This window comes from Abramis brama, assembly GCF_963993115.1.
Source record: "Abramis brama genome assembly, chromosome: 1".
Lineage (NCBI taxonomy): Eukaryota > Metazoa > Chordata > Actinopteri > Cypriniformes > Leuciscidae > Abramis > Abramis brama.
The window spans coordinates 34,965,770-34,981,175 of record NC_139963.1 but is presented as its reverse complement, the minus strand read 5'-3'; the positions used below and the strand labels follow the sequence as shown (position 1 = coordinate 34,981,175).

Genomic DNA, 15,406 nt, shown 5'->3' with positions numbered 1-15,406 from the left:
TCACGGCGTTGATCCATCCTGCAGTAAATTTTACTCTATTTTTTTCCCGGTGTGATAAAGTGAACTGGAAAAAAAGCCCCACGCCGAATGGACCAAATGGACAACTGTCCACAGAGTAAGTGATTATTTTAAACATGACGCATGTATAGATCGACCCATATTATATCTGTATTCACATTCACATATTATACCACATATTCACATTTCATGTGTTGCGTGATATCTCTGCGCCCAAGTAGCAGTGCTTCGCCTGTGCTTCCCCCTATAGTCTCAACCCAGACAGCAACATAGTGTCTGCCCAGATCCGGCCCACATCTGGGCCGTGTGGAATCCACATGTACCAGATGTGGGCCGGATGTGGGCCGATACTATGTTGCTGTCTGGGAAGTCAATATCTGCCTAGGAAATCGCCTACTAGTGTTAATCTGCATCGCTATTTGTACTCGTTGTGAATACGCAGGCCACAAGAAGTAATTAGGTGGGTTTTTTTTTTTTTTTTATCACTTTTACTCAGGCCATGCTATCTGGCAACAAAGGATTCCATTCATTGTGCTAAGCTAAGCCAGCGCCGACCCTGTCAAACTAAAACAACGCATGCACTGAGACAAAAATGCATTTGCCCACCTATCTAAATGTGGAAAAGAAGGTGAATAAGCCCTATTTCAAAAAACGGTGGAGTGTTCCTTTAACATAGGCTATGTAGCCTATATATTTGTTTTTTCTTTCTCTCATGTGCAAGCTGCATGTTTAAATGAGAACATAAGACATTAGAATTTCACAATGTCCATCGTATGCAACATTTTGTGTAAGATTTTTAACAGTCATAGGTCCAAATTCATGAGAAGGACATTTGTGTGAAAGTCAAAGCCACACCATTAATCCATCCCATAAAGGCTGGCATACTCAGAGTGCTCTGCCATGACGCTCTGTTTGTGAGCTGGTTTGGCAGCAGTCTTAACATGGACTACAGAAGAATATGTCACCTCGTCCTGGAGAGAGAGAAAAAGACAGAGATTTTGTTAAAAATACCTACTTGTAACTACATATGCATTTATGCACATACACATACACAGAATACACTCTGTCTGACCTCATTTTCATCTTGTTTTAAGTTTTGTCCTTGAGTTAAGCTATCAGGATTTACATCAGCCTAAAGAAAGAGACATCATGATCAGAACACACATATACAGATGCTGCTCTTTATTTCATTCAGCTAGTAAATACATACACTGGAAGTGCATGCATGTACTGTATAAACACATTGATCTGAATGGGTTTGAGGCAATTTGTGCTCACCTGTTTCTCATTTTCACTATTCACTAGCACAAGTCCATTGGTCATCTTTTTGACATCTCTTCTTCCTAGAAATGAAAAAAATCTCAGTCAAACTGAAAAAACATCAGACCAATGGTGTGGCTAAAAGATAAAAAATGATGGCGATGAGTTTATAATACTTAAAGTTGAACATTCAACATCCTTTTGACATGTATTTTTCCTATTTGCAATAGTTCAAAGATGTGTTATATCATCAAACTTATGTATGATTTTGACTTTAATTTCGTTCTGAATAACATCAAATGCTTTGTAATGGTCAGTAAATCTTTTTTAACTTTCTTTAGAAAAATCAAGTTTGAGAGGCCAGTCTTATTTCAATTTGTACTATTGCCATCACATGGTAATAGTATGTGTGTGCACGTGTGTGTGTGTGTGTGTGATTGTGTACCTCTGCATTTCCAGTAGATCAATGCCAGTACTGCTAATAACATTAATACTGGAAGCAGAGACAGCAGAATGAAGGCTGAAAAAAAAAAAAAAAAAAAAAAAAACACACACACACACACACACACGCACGCACGCGCACACACACGCGCACACACACACACACCTTAAATACTATGCAGACTTCAAGAAAATAGGCAAAAATACATTGAAATTATAGTATATCTAAAAAAATCTTTAAAGCAAAATAGGCTGCTACATACTCGTTTTGTCTTCTGTCTTTTGTTCTCCTGTAAGGGTTAGTTAGGTTATATGGTTATTGCATGAACTTTTGTTTTTTTCTATAATGAGTTCAAAATCTGCTAGCCATCATCTACACAACAGAGGATATATTATTCTAGAACTATCATCTTCAACAGTTATAATGAACAATATTAATATTGTAAGAAAGCAACAACACAGAAGAACATTACCTTGAACACTGAGTGTGATGTTGATGTGTGGTTGATGAAGCACAGAGCAATGATATTCCCCCTGATCTTCTGTGTTCAGGTCTGATATGTGTAGAGAGAGATTTCCTGGAGAGGATTCATTCAACAGTTTGACTCTACCTCTGTGTCTCTCACTCCGTTCATTTGGGTAAATTTCTTCAGGTTTTGCTCTGTGTTTTAGTGAAGTAAATGTCCATGTAAGTTGTGGAGGTTTAGCCTGTAGTTCAGTACAGGAACAGGGCAAAACTACAGACTCTCCCGAGTGTCCCGTCACCTCAACCGTCTGTGTGTTCTGATCCAGATCACACCCTGACAACACATTAGACTGACATTTACACTGCACTTTACTGGAAGAGGAAAATAGCTTCTGCATTTTGAGAGATTCAGGTTTCATGCAAAAATATTCCATTTACCTTTTATCTTCACTGTAATGTCTGCATAATTTATGTGTGGAATCTCACACCTATAAAACCCTTCATCCTCCTTTCTCAGGTCAGAAATGAGCAGAGACAGATTTGCTGGATTACTGTCATTAAACAGCTTCAGTCTGCCCTTGTAAATCTCATTTTTGAATACTTCATTTCGTTGGCTCCTGTTTAGCAAGAGCCAGGTGAATTTCTCTACTGTAGTCTGAGGGTAAATACAGGAGCAGGGCAGCAGGACTGTTCCTCCTGTGTAACCTGTTACTTCTTTACGCTTTCCATGTTCTGAAAGATCACAACCTGCAGACAGAGAGAGTTTCTTCATGAATGGATCAATGTGAGCTTTAGAGATTAACATCAGGAAGAAGAGTTTAGTATACCATCATTCAATAATAATGCAGCATGATTAAAAAAATAAGCATGAAATAAGGTTTTAGAAGTCACATGATAACAGAGCATGAGACTCAATCTGAGCTTTAAGTTCTGGTCAGGGTGCCACACACTGTATAACTGTATGACAAATCTTCAGTTTAAAGTAAAATACACACTGCACATCTAAGGGTATGTTTACATGACACTTTTTATGCGTTTTGGCAGGTCATTTACACGACAAGGGTGTTTTGGGGGCCTGAAAACGCAAGCTTTTGAAAACGGGTTTGAAAGTGCAAGGTTTTGAAACAATTCCTTTATCATCTCCTTGTAAACAACAAAAATGTGCATTTGTAAAAATACAAAAACAAAATGGTGACATCATGCGCATGCGTATTACATGTTTACGAATGCGTATTGCGTCTTGCGGGGTGTTACTTGACAAAGTGACATCTCCATACTGGCCTGGTATAATACAGTCTTTTTTAGTCATTTTCGCAGATCCGTGTGAACGGGGATCGTTTTGACAATGTTGTCGTCTGTATTTAGTAGCCAACATCGTTGGTAGTAGCCATGTGTCGTGTGAACATCCCCTAACCCTGGTCCGGGAGCACTGCACATTTTAGATGTCCACCTAACCAAAACACACTTGACTCAACTCATCAGCCCATTACACACTCCAAGACCTCAGATGGGTGTGTGAGATAAGAGAATTCAATATGCGCACATCCAAAATAACTCAGACAGCTCGATCAAAAATAAACCTTAGCTAAAACACAAAAGAACCAGTTTGCCTCGCAGACCTTGCGGTCGAAACGTTGCAAGTTAATAAAAGTCTTTGGGAGCTTGAATAGCAGAGCGCTGGTTCTTTTGTGTTTCAGCTATTGTCAGGCAAGAGAGATATCAAGAATGTTCAGTGTTGGGGTCACTGAGCTGGGAACCACTGACATCACTCAGCACTATCACAGAATCACAACCATTGATGACTGATTCATTTCACTCTTAATTCTTAAAAGTATTTATAAATCTGGACTTACCTTCAGTAAAGTGAAGCATAAAGAGGAAAAGATAGAAACACTCCCTCATGACTGATTCTCTGAACTCACTCACTCAGTCCAAACTTACACACTCGTCACTTGATCAGCGAGTGTGAACTGAGTCTAAATTTTGTTCTTGTTTCTTTTAAGTCTTAAGGAACTTCACACTTTGCGCCATTTCCTCTTCAGCTCTGAAATTCTGTTTCTAGGCAAGGCAAGGCAAGTTTATTTATATAGCACATTTCATACACAATGGCAATTCAAAGTGCTTTACATAAAATAAATTAAAATAATAAAAAGAAATAAGAATAATTAAAACAGTTAAGAAAAATAAAAAAATAAAATACAGTACAGTACAAACAGTCGGACGAACATTGGCACAGTGCTCATTCAGTAAATGCATAGCTAAAAAGATGTGTTTTGAGTCTAGATTTGAATGTGACTACAGTAGGAGCACATCTGATCTCCTCTGGAAGCTGGTTCCAGCTGCGGCTGGCATAATAGCTAAAAGCAGACTCGCCATGCTTTGAGTGAACCCTTGGTATTTCTAGCTGATATGATCCTAGTGATCTGAGTGATCTGTTGGGTTTATATTCAGTGAGCATATCTGCAATATATTGAGTTCCTAGGCCATTGAATGATTTATATAACAGTAATAATACTTTACAATCAATCCTAAATTTAACTGGGAGCCAGTGTAAAGACCTGAGGACTGGTGTGATATGTTCATATTTTCTGGCGGCAGCGTTCTGTATGAGCTGCAACTGTCTTATGGTCTTTTTGGGAAGGCCAGTGAGGAGTCCATTACAATAATCCACCCTGCTGGTGATGAAAGCATGCACAAGTTTCTCTGAGTCTTGTCTGGAAACAAATCATCTAATTCTTGCAATATTTTTCAGATGATAGTATGCTGATTTAGTTATTGCTTTGACATGACTACTGAAACTAAGGTCTGACTCTAGTGTCACACCAAGATTCCTGACTTGATTTTTAGTTGTTTGACCCCTAGAGTGAAGGTATGCATTCACCTTGAGAACTTCATCTTTGTTTCCAAACGCAATGACTTCAGTTTTGTCTATGTTTAACTGAAGAAAGTTTTGACACATCCAACTTTTGACTTCATCGATGCATTGGCACAGTCAATGGGGCTGTAGTCGTTAGGCGATAGGGCTAAGTAAATCTGTGTGTCGTCTGCATAGCTGTGGTAAGCAATTTGGTTCTTTCTCATTATTTGGCTCATTGGGAGCATATACAGGTTGAACAGGAGTGGCGCAAGAATTGAGCCTTGAGGGACTCCGCATGTCATGGATGTCCACTCAGACTTATGGTCTCCTATACTCACATAATAACCTCTCCCATCTAAGTATGACCTGAACCATTTTAGGACTATCCCAGAAAGCCCCACCCAGTTTTCCAGCCTGTCAAGAAGTATGTTATGATCGACAGTGTCAAATGCAGCACTGAGGTCGAGTAGCACCAACACTGATAATTTGCCTGAATCAGTATTTAAGCGAATATCGTTTATTATCTTTATGAGCGCTGTCTCTGTGCTGTGGTGCGGTCGGAAACCAGATTGAAAATTGTCAAAGGATCCATTCGAGCTTAAGAATTTGTTCAGCTGATTGAAGACAACTTTTTCAATGATCTTGCCTATGAAAGGAAGATTTGAGATCGGCCTATAGTTGCTTAATATGGTCTTATCCAGATTGCTCTTTTTCAGGAGGGGCTTGACAACTGCAATTTTCAGGGAGTTTGGAAAACTCCCAGAGAGAACTGAGACATTTACCACTTCTAGAAGATCTGCTTCTAAACTGTTTAACACACTTTTGAAAAATGATGTGGGAAGTGTGTCAAGAGCGCAGGCTGATGATTTAAGGTGCTGTACGGTTTCTTCCAAAATTTTGCCATCAATTTCTTTGAAGTCAGACATAGTAACTACTTTCTCAGGTGGTTTGATCTGTCTGACCCCAGGGCAACTCAAGGATGTGCTGATCACCTTTCTGATATTACTGATTTTCTCAGAGAAGAAAGAAGCAAACTCACTGCACTTGTTCTCTGACAGCATTTCACTGGGAATCTGGCTTGGGGGGTTTGTCAGTCTCTCTACAGTAGCAAAAAGAGTGCGTGTGTTGTTTAAATTACTGTTTATAATATTTGAGAAGAAAGTCTGTCTAGCTTTGCCTAGTTCCATATTGAAAGCATGAAGGCTGTCTTTGTAGATGTTATAATGGACTACAAGTTTTGTCTTCCGCCACATGCGCTCTGCTTTTCTGCATTGTCTTTTTCTATTCTTTTTCTATTCTCACTGACACTAATAAAACATATATGCTGTCTTTGATATTATACCAGGGCTTCTCGTGTCACTGCAGCTCATGATTTAACATTAAGAGAGTTAAATGATCTACATTAGTCGGTAGATCATGATCCACAAAACTGATGCTAAATTGTTGCCAAAATTGATGGCTAAAATATTGTTTTGAGCTCGTCAAACAGAAACGATCCTCATTTAAAGTCATGAAAACATATGACTGGTCCATCTTAATGAGCTGATTAAACTGACTGTCAAACAAACAATAAAAAATATTAGGTAAGCAGTAAGCGTTCATGTTGTCTGAATGTGAAAGTGATTAGCTTGATTTAATATCAGATGAACAATGTGCCTTATTTGACATACAAAGATAATGCTGACTTCCTAAATATTAATGATTTTGTGGTGTGTGTGTGTGTGTGTGTGTGTGTGTGTGTGTGTGTGTGTGCATGTGCGTGTGTGTGTGTGTACGTACAGGTTTGGCTATACTTGTGAGGGCCAAATGTCCTCACTTATACAGTGAAATATATTGTGACAACTGACTAGTGAGGACATTTTACTTGTCCTCAAAAAGGCTTATATTGGCCAAATATGTTTTTATTTAAATCTAGAGTTTTGCAAATGTTTATGTGTTTGGTGGGTGGATTAGGCGATATCATTATCCTAATATAAAAACAGGTCTATGAGATGTCCTCTCTAGTATAGAGAAACAAACATTTGTATTTGTGAACATGTAGAGGAATAATTGATTATTATTATTTTAGTCAACATACTAAAAACCGTTTTACCCAATCAGAGGTCAAGATCTCAACCCATAATGTTCTCGATATTTTTATTGTAATAAAACAGCACAGTCATTTTGATAAGACACACACACACACACACACACACACACACACACACACACACACACACACACACACACACACACACACACACACACTCTTGCTTACAGGAAACTTGCCATAGCGATTATGAAGAACATGCTACTAACTTTATGTACATACACATTGGTTTTGGTTTGTTGGTCTCTTTATAGTATTAACAGTATGGTCAGAATACAACCTGGTGTTTTATTGTTTACTTTTTAAATCAACAAATTAGCAAAAAAGCTTTTTTAACAATTCTTAACACACACAAACACAAATACACATACAGATTGTAATTGCACAGGGTAGAAACTAGATAAGTTGAGTTAAAACAGAATGCATAAAATAGGTATGCTAAGTTACAACAGGAAGAATCAGAAGTTTCAAACAAAGTACAGATTATGATTTAAATTCATATTTCTTTGCTCTACTGTATCTGTGAGCTGGTGCATCTGTTTGAACATGTCACCTCTTCCGAGAGAGAGAGAGAGAGAGAGAGAGAGAGAGAGAGAGAGAGAGAGAGAGAGAGAGAGAGACATACAAAGAAATCAGTGTCTGAATTTTCAAATGTCATAACAAGCACAATAAAACATTCAAAAACAGACAAGCAGCATATCATGTATCGTTATATTAATATATCTAATTAATTCAAGTCAAGGTACTTTCTTAAAACTAAAATCTTTACATTGACTACTTACATTTAGGTGAGTGTTGAGTGGTTTTACTTTCTTCTGTGTGTTTTACGGGTTGATAAGCAGAATGATTGAAAGTTGTAAAATTCCTCTGCAGAATTCAATAATTGTCAGTTATAATATAGCACAATGATAATAAATATAGCACATATTATAATAAAGCTTAATGTGACTCTTCTAACAGTTATTTTTTTAAACAATTTTTTAACAATCTTAACTGATTTCCATAACAACAACACAGAAGAACATTACCTTGAACACTGAGTGTGATGTTGATGTGTGGTTGATGAAGCACAGAGCAATGATATTCCCCCTGATCTTCTGTGTTCAGGTCTGATATGTGTAGAGAGAGATTTCCTGGAGAGGATTCATTCAACAGTTTGACTCTACCTCTGTGTCTCTCACTACGTTCATTTGGGTAAATTTCTTCAGGTTTTGCTCTGTGTTTTAGTGAAGTAAATGTCCATGTAAGTTGTGGAGGTTTAGCCTGTACTTCAGTACAGGAACAGGGCAAAACTACAGACTCTCCCGAGTGTCCCGTCACCTCAACCGTCTGTGTGTTCTGATCCAGATCACACCCTGACAACACATTAGACTGACATTTACACTGCACTTTACTGGAAGAGGAAAATAGCTTCTGCATTTTGAGAGATACAGGTTTCATGCAAAAAAATTCCATTTACCTTTTATCTTCACTTTAATGTCTGTATATATTTGTGAAATCTCACACCTATATGACTCTTCATCCTCCTTTCTCAGGTCAGAAATGAGCAGAGACAGATTTGCTGGATTACTGTCATTAAACAGCTTCAGTCTGCCCTTGTAAATCTCATTTTTGAATACTTCATTTCGTTGGCTCCTGTTTAGCAAGAGCCAGGTGAATTTCTCTACTGTAGTCTGAGGGTAAATACAGGAGCAGGGCAGCAGGACTGTTCCTCCTGTGTAACCTGTTACTTCTTTACGCTTTCCATGTTCTGAAAGACGACAACCTGCAGACAGAGAGAGTTTCTTCATGAATGGATCAATGTGAGCTTTAGAGATTAACATCAGGAAGAAGAGTTTAGTATACCATCATTCAATAATAATATAAGCTTAAAAGTGAAATAAAGTTTCACAAGCCACATGTTCATTTAAACTTAAGTTCATATAATATAAGAATGGAGCATACCCAAGAAGGGTTATGGTACCTTGCTGCCACTTTAAGAGCACGCTTGTACGTTACAAAATCAGTTATAATATGGCACAATGGGGCATATTATAATAAAGCTTAATGTGATTCTTAAAATTATTTTTTTAAGCAATTTTTTAACAATCTTAACTGATTTCCATAACAACAACACAGAAGAATATTACCTTGAACACTGAGTGTGATGTTGATGTGTGGTTGATGAAGCACAGAGCAATGATATTCCCCCTGATCTTCTGTGTTCAGGTCTGATATGTGTAGAGAGAGATTTCCTGGAGAGGATTCATTCAACAGTTTGACTCTACCTCTGTGTATCTTGCTCTGTTCATTTGGGTAAATTTCTTCAGGTTTTGTTCTGTGTTTTAGTGAAGTAAATGTCCATGTAAGTTGTGGAGTTTTCGCCTGTACTTCAGTACAGGAACAGGGCAAAACTACAGACTCTCCCGAGTGTCCCGTCACCTCAACCGTCTGTGTGTTCTGATCCAGATCACACCCTGACAACACATTAGACTGACATTTACACTGCACTTTACTGGAAGAGGAAAATAGCTTCTGCATTTTGAGAGATTCAGGTTTCATGCAAAAATATTCCATTTACCTTTTATCTTCACTGTAATGTCTGCATGATTTATGTGTGAAATCTCACACCTATGAGGACTGATTAATTACACTCTGAATTCTTTCATAATAAAAATATTTTTAAGTCTAGACTTACCTTCAGTAAAGTGAAGCACAAAGAGGAGAAGATAGAAAAACTCCTTCATGACTGATTCTCTGAACTCACTCACTGATGGTCCAAACTTACACAATCTTACTGTTGATTATTTTTATATGTTTTCAGGAACTAAAACATGTCGCGCCATTTCCTCTATTCGTCAGCTCTTTATTTATATTTCTCCTCCTGGATCACTGACACTAATGTACGTTATCCTGCTCTATATATGGGACTATATCAGGGTTTTTCATGTCACTACTATAGCTCATGATTAAGCATGTAAAGTCACCACAACATGATCCAAATGTATAAACTCCAAGTTTATTCCTTTTACTACCAAGAGATCAAGATCACAGGCCATTTAGTTTGCCCTTTAGTCACAATGTTTTGTTATAAATAGAGTATATAACTACTATTTTTGGCATACAGGCTATATACTGTATATCTATATGGAAAATGACTACACCATCACTCTTCTATGGTGATCATATTCTTAAGCAACTAACCAGCAGCAAAATGCAACAACTCAGAGATGTGTGAAAACTTAGTAACATCTACAGTGTGTTAAGTTGGCACTTCACTGTGCTTCCTCTTCACCATAGCTGCAGCTTCCTCCACTTCAAAACAACTAATAAATATAGCCGCGGGCAGCAATCATCGGGGTCCAATCACCAATGTCCCAATAGGATGATTTGCGATCAAGTTGAAATGTAACTTATTATCTTGTTTTTACAGAAAATTCCATCTTGAATCTTTTCTGAAAGTTATGGTTTGATGAGGTCTAAGCAACAAGGGCAAAAAGGGCAAATGACTTTCAAAAGAAATCTATTCCTCTTACCGTTAGATTAAACGAGAAGTCAAAAATAAAAGTTCAAGTAAATAATGTAAAAAAGTAAAAAAAAATACTATCATTTAAGGCATGTAATCATATGTGGTGTAAGTGTGGACTTATATTCAACTTTTAAATTTAGATGAATCACACATTGATAAAAAATATTTTGTTGTGAAGTAAATACTACAGAAAAAAACTATGTAATTTACTTGAAAAAGTTAGTTAAGGCAATAATTAAAAAAAAGTAAATTCTATATTAGTACTCAATTCAAGCATGTAGAAATTAAGTAAATTTTACTTAAGTTTTTTTTCAGTGCATGTCATACTGTTTAATGTCACAGGACAATTTCAACTGAAAGTGAAGATATCATTTGCAGTTCAAAACCTTATTTATCTGATTTATTTCTATAATTTGTGTAGCCTTCTAACCTTTTAAAGGGTGTGTTGTGTTTTAACTCTAAAGTAAAATGTTTTTTTAGAGCTGAAACTAAAACCAAGTAAAGACTTTTATAATAATAAATAAATCAGTTATACTACACTTATAATAATACAATGGGTAAACATTCAACAATAATATCATTACGTCTAAGCGGATTTTTACATGTGCCAATATAAACAACCCTTCCCTATTTCTGTTCTGTTATGATAATGGGTTATGGTACCTTAAAGAAAGGTTGTAGTTTATGTTGCTGCCACTTTAAGAGCACGCTTGTACATTGCAAAGAGAGAAGAAGTGACTGTATGCTGTAGTAAAGTTACACAGTTCTGTTAAGCACTGCCAGGCCTCCATTACATGTTCTATGAATTTTGTTGTAATTTTTCAGAAACCATTGTTTATTGTCACTGGATGAGGCTACATTATTTAAATATTTAGTAATATTCCCAATATATTAATAGCACAGGAATTTATAGCACAGAAACATTATTCCAGATAGCTCTCCAGTAGATAAGGCAGAGTTGTGTTAAGGGCTGGTAACCACACGGGGGCAGTAGCTCTTTAAAGATGACCAATCAAAAATGGAAGCTTTTAATGTTGGCATCAATTACCCAACAGTCTGGAAAAATTAATGGCAAAGCATTGTACCAGATGAACAAATACAATTGAGAGAAGAGTTATTAAACTTTCTAATTCATACAAATCTGTGATATGACCCTTTTACTGTTTTGTATATCGCAATGTGAAGCAGCAAAATAACAATTGTTTCACATCTCTGAGGTCTTTGACGTTTAGAAAGCAGAATGCCGTGAGTGACAGTGCCGTGGAGTTTCATCATCTTTGGAGGTGCTTCCCACAGAGTTAATGGGTTTCAGCTCAGCTGGATTGACAGAGCTTTTTTGAAAAGTCAAGCACATTGTGTCACTTGTCACATTAACAATAAGGTGCTTGAGCACACTTCTTCTTTGGAACTGTACTTTGTCCATATTTCATTTCTTATCCCATTCCAATGAACATCATAGCCATTTGATCATATTATATCTGCCGGATTCTTACCGCGGCAGAAAACAGCCTGTAATTTTAACACAGGTTTCAAAGCAATTTCTGTTAATTTTGCCTTTGCATAATCTATGAGAGATACAAGACATCAGTGATACAATGGTAAAAAGTTTCTTCTCGTTCTAAAATCATTTTGAAGCATCTAGGCCCGGCATTTATCTAAAAGTGAGCATGTATTGCTTTTTTGTGTATACACTGTAAAAAATGATTTTATGTCAAAGTAAATAAAACAGAAAAAATCATGTATCTTTTGCTAAGAATAATTTTGTAAAAATGAAAACTTTAGTATATTAAGTAAATCCTAATTATATACTCATTTTTTACTTGTAAATATTAGACATCCAACAGACAAGTGAAATTGACTTCTGACTCTCTGGCATATTTACATACATTAATTAAGTACTTGAAGCAAATTTTAAAAAATCAAGTAAAATTTAGTCCTTGAAGAAAGGAATCTGCGCATGCGCAGAAAGAAGAACACACGCGATGATTGAGGGATTTCGAATCTCCACTCCAACGGCTCTCGACAGGTAAGCAACAGTAAAAAACTGCATTATATTACAGATTTATAATGATTTTTTGATTAATTCAACGATTGTCTTGTCATCACTTCATGCTATACATTTGAAAAGTTTAGTGTTCTTAAGTTTAGAGACGTGCTCCAGAAAAAAGTTCAGAGAGAGGCAGAGGAAAGCACCCTGTTTATTTTACAAAAGCACAATGTTTTATTTCGATTGAAAGTGGAAAAAGTAGACATTTAACAGTTTATTTTTTCATATTTCTTAAGTCTGTAATCTTTATGACCAAAAATGACGGAGTATAAGTCTAATTTGCTGCTATGTGAAAAAAAATCGAGCAAAACGCGCGGGCACTTTTGCCGACTCAAAGAGGGTTAATATAATGACGAGTTAGTTTAGACGTTAGCCATATTTTTGTTTTAAACTTTACGTTTTACACGATTTATCAGTAATTACGCCTAAAAACCATGAATATGTCACTTAAATCATGATCTTTTTGTTTAATATTTGTTATTTTGTGTGCAATTTTCTTTATAGATGACAAATATTGGCCACAAATTAACAATAGGCCTAAGTGAGAAGGTTCTCGTTCCCTCATCGTGCACAATATAATTCATTTCCTCATTCATTTGCTAAATCGTGCATACTATCTATTAAATGGTGCTTTTACTAAATCGTGCCCACGTTGTAAATGACAATAATTCGTACTCCCAAATGCCTAATTCGTAGCCTTGATATCTGCTGTGTGTCACATGTTAGCATTAATGTGTGTAAATTGACTATGAGAGTAAGGTCATGCAGGATGTTTTTAATGATTTGGTTTAAATGAAATGAATAATGTGAATGCAAATTAATTAACTTTTAATTTAAAAGTATTTGCTGTTTACTGATTATTGTTTTTTTCTCTCTCTCTTTTCTTAATTTCAGGATATTTCTCAAATGCATTCAGCCCTTTGTGCCTCTGTTGCTGTAAACCGGTTGAGAGGGACAAAGAGAGAGACCGAACACACTGAATTGTTATTATTGTCATTATAGGTTTCTGTATATGCTTATTTCTTAATAAATTACTCTTAACTGCACATTGTCACAGTATTATTTTGTCACATTATAAGAGTAACATTTAATTTAATTTAAAATAATTACCAGCACTGCATAAAACAAGTAAAATGTATTTAAAATATCAAGTGGTTTTACTTAATTATATTAATTATATCATATTTGTAAGTAAAAATTACTCAATATAATTTAACAGGCCAAGTTATATGTACTTATTCACTTTGTGAATTTTACTCGGCTTAGTTAAGTAGATTTACTTAATTTCCATCAATGTGAAATTTACTTGAAAAAAATTCGTGCAAAAACTTGCCTTATTAAAATTGAGTAAATTCTACTTATTGTTTTTCTCAGTGTACTGTGTATGAGAGAGAAATAAAGAGAGTGAAAGAAAGCACCAGAGACACAAGGCTAAAAAAAACATTCCTCTCAAAGAGCTGCATGCTTTGTTCTCCCACCGTTGTTACATTCAGTTGTCTCATTATCATCCATTTTCCTAATAGCTGGCCTGGATTGAAAGGTGCCTTAGGTGTTAAATAGTCATTTACGGCCACTTCTTGGATATTAGATGTTTAAAAAGGATCACGATGACCTGTAATCAGACTTCCTATAAGGTTGTGTTTTTCAGGACGTGTGCCTGGAGATGAACTGAGTGTGTGTGTGTGTGTGTGTGATTGACAGTTCATTTCAGAGCAGGATGAGCTTGCCGTCTGTGAGAACAGAGCCAAGGTTGTGATTTCTGATTACTCACCTCTTGCTGCAAGAAAAAACTCACACACATGCACCTATGTTCATGATGATGAGCAACAAATCTCTTTTTTCCTCTCTCGTTTACACAATATCATAACAAAGACAAATGTAGACATATAAGCCATTTCATAGATGCATAATGCGAGAGAGCGGGATGTTATACAGTAGTTGAAGTGTGCTTCTTTCATGCCTCTATTCTCTCTCTATCTCTCTGTTTTCTGTGCTGAGTCATTAGAGCTTTCTTTACTGATGGATGTTTACAGACAGCCCTCTTCTTTTTTTCTCATGCAAAACAAAAGAAGATGCAAGCTATGCGCAGCTATGACATAGAAACAATACAATTATTTTGTGTCCTGTTTCATCCATGCATATACGACACAAAAGCTTTTTCTGGGGTGGTACCCTTTCAAATGGTACACATTTGTACCTTGTTTACCCCTAAAGGTTGCATATTGATACCTTAAAGGTACATTTAGTACTTTTTGAGAGGGTATCATCCCAGTGACAGCTTCTGTACCTTTTTTCTGAGAGTATGCTATAGTATTATATAGTATACTATAGTATACTATAGTACTGCTAAGTATTGACCATAAATGGCTTAGGACATTTAAGCCACACTTCAAAATGTATGCATTTGCATATTCACATTAGATAACAAAATATCAAAACAAGTGACATCTGACAAATTATGCTAGAGCATTGATTCGTTTTAGAGGATGCATGAATTCAGTTCAGTTCCTGTGAAACTCTTTTGATTCCATTGGCGTCATATTTTTTTTTTTGCACTGATCTTTGTTCTGGTGTTCTTATGCTTAATTATGCATGTCTTCATGGATTTACTGAATTAACAAAGGAGATGTTCAAAGTCAAGTCCCTCTTATTCACTGATTATGTTGTTTCTAATGTCTGCTCTCTTAAGTGTCTCAGATGGGGCTCACCTCCCACTGTCC

At 36.3% G+C, this 15,406-nt stretch overlaps 1 protein-coding gene and 1 long non-coding RNA gene across 2 annotated transcripts; one reads left to right on the top strand and one right to left on the bottom strand.

The window, feature by feature from the left end:
- Nucleotides 1–620: 620 nt before the first annotated feature.
- On the bottom strand, nt 621–9,901 carry LOC311098570 (polymeric immunoglobulin receptor). The gene is made up of 11 exons (XM_084138819.1): nt 9,809–9,901; nt 9,261–9,587; nt 8,591–8,896; nt 8,160–8,486; nt 2,624–2,932; nt 2,193–2,519; nt 1,983–2,009; nt 1,724–1,798; nt 1,297–1,361; nt 1,091–1,150; nt 621–989 (listed from the first exon to the last, which is right to left on the bottom strand). The coding sequence occupies exons 1-11, from the start codon at nt 9,855–9,857 to the stop codon at nt 876–878; spliced, it is 1,986 nt and encodes a 661-aa protein (XP_083994945.1). The 5' UTR covers nt 9,858–9,901; the 3' UTR covers nt 621–875.
- Nucleotides 9,902–12,339: 2,438 nt separating this feature from the next.
- On the top strand, nt 12,340–13,732 carry LOC311096080. Its single transcript, XR_014608950.1, has 2 exons — nt 12,340–12,665; nt 13,581–13,732. It is a non-coding gene; the product is annotated as an uncharacterized lncRNA (long non-coding RNA).
- The last annotated feature ends 1,674 nt before the right edge of the window (nt 13,733–15,406 follow it).

Bases quoted from the DNA above. Each gene is read 5' to 3' on its own strand.
- LOC311098570 (XM_084138819.1), bottom strand. From the start codon at position 9,857: ATGAAGGAGTTTTTCTATCTTCTCCTCTTTGTGCTTCACTTTACTGAA. The intron at 1,151-1,296 runs GTGAGCACAAAT...CTCTTTCTTTAG, and splicing joins ATAGTGAAAATGAGAAACAG to GCTGATGTAAATCCTGATAG. The intron at 990-1,090 runs GTCAGACAGAGT...CTCTCTCTCCAG, and splicing joins TAAAACAAGATGAAAATGAG to GACGAGGTGACATATTCTTC.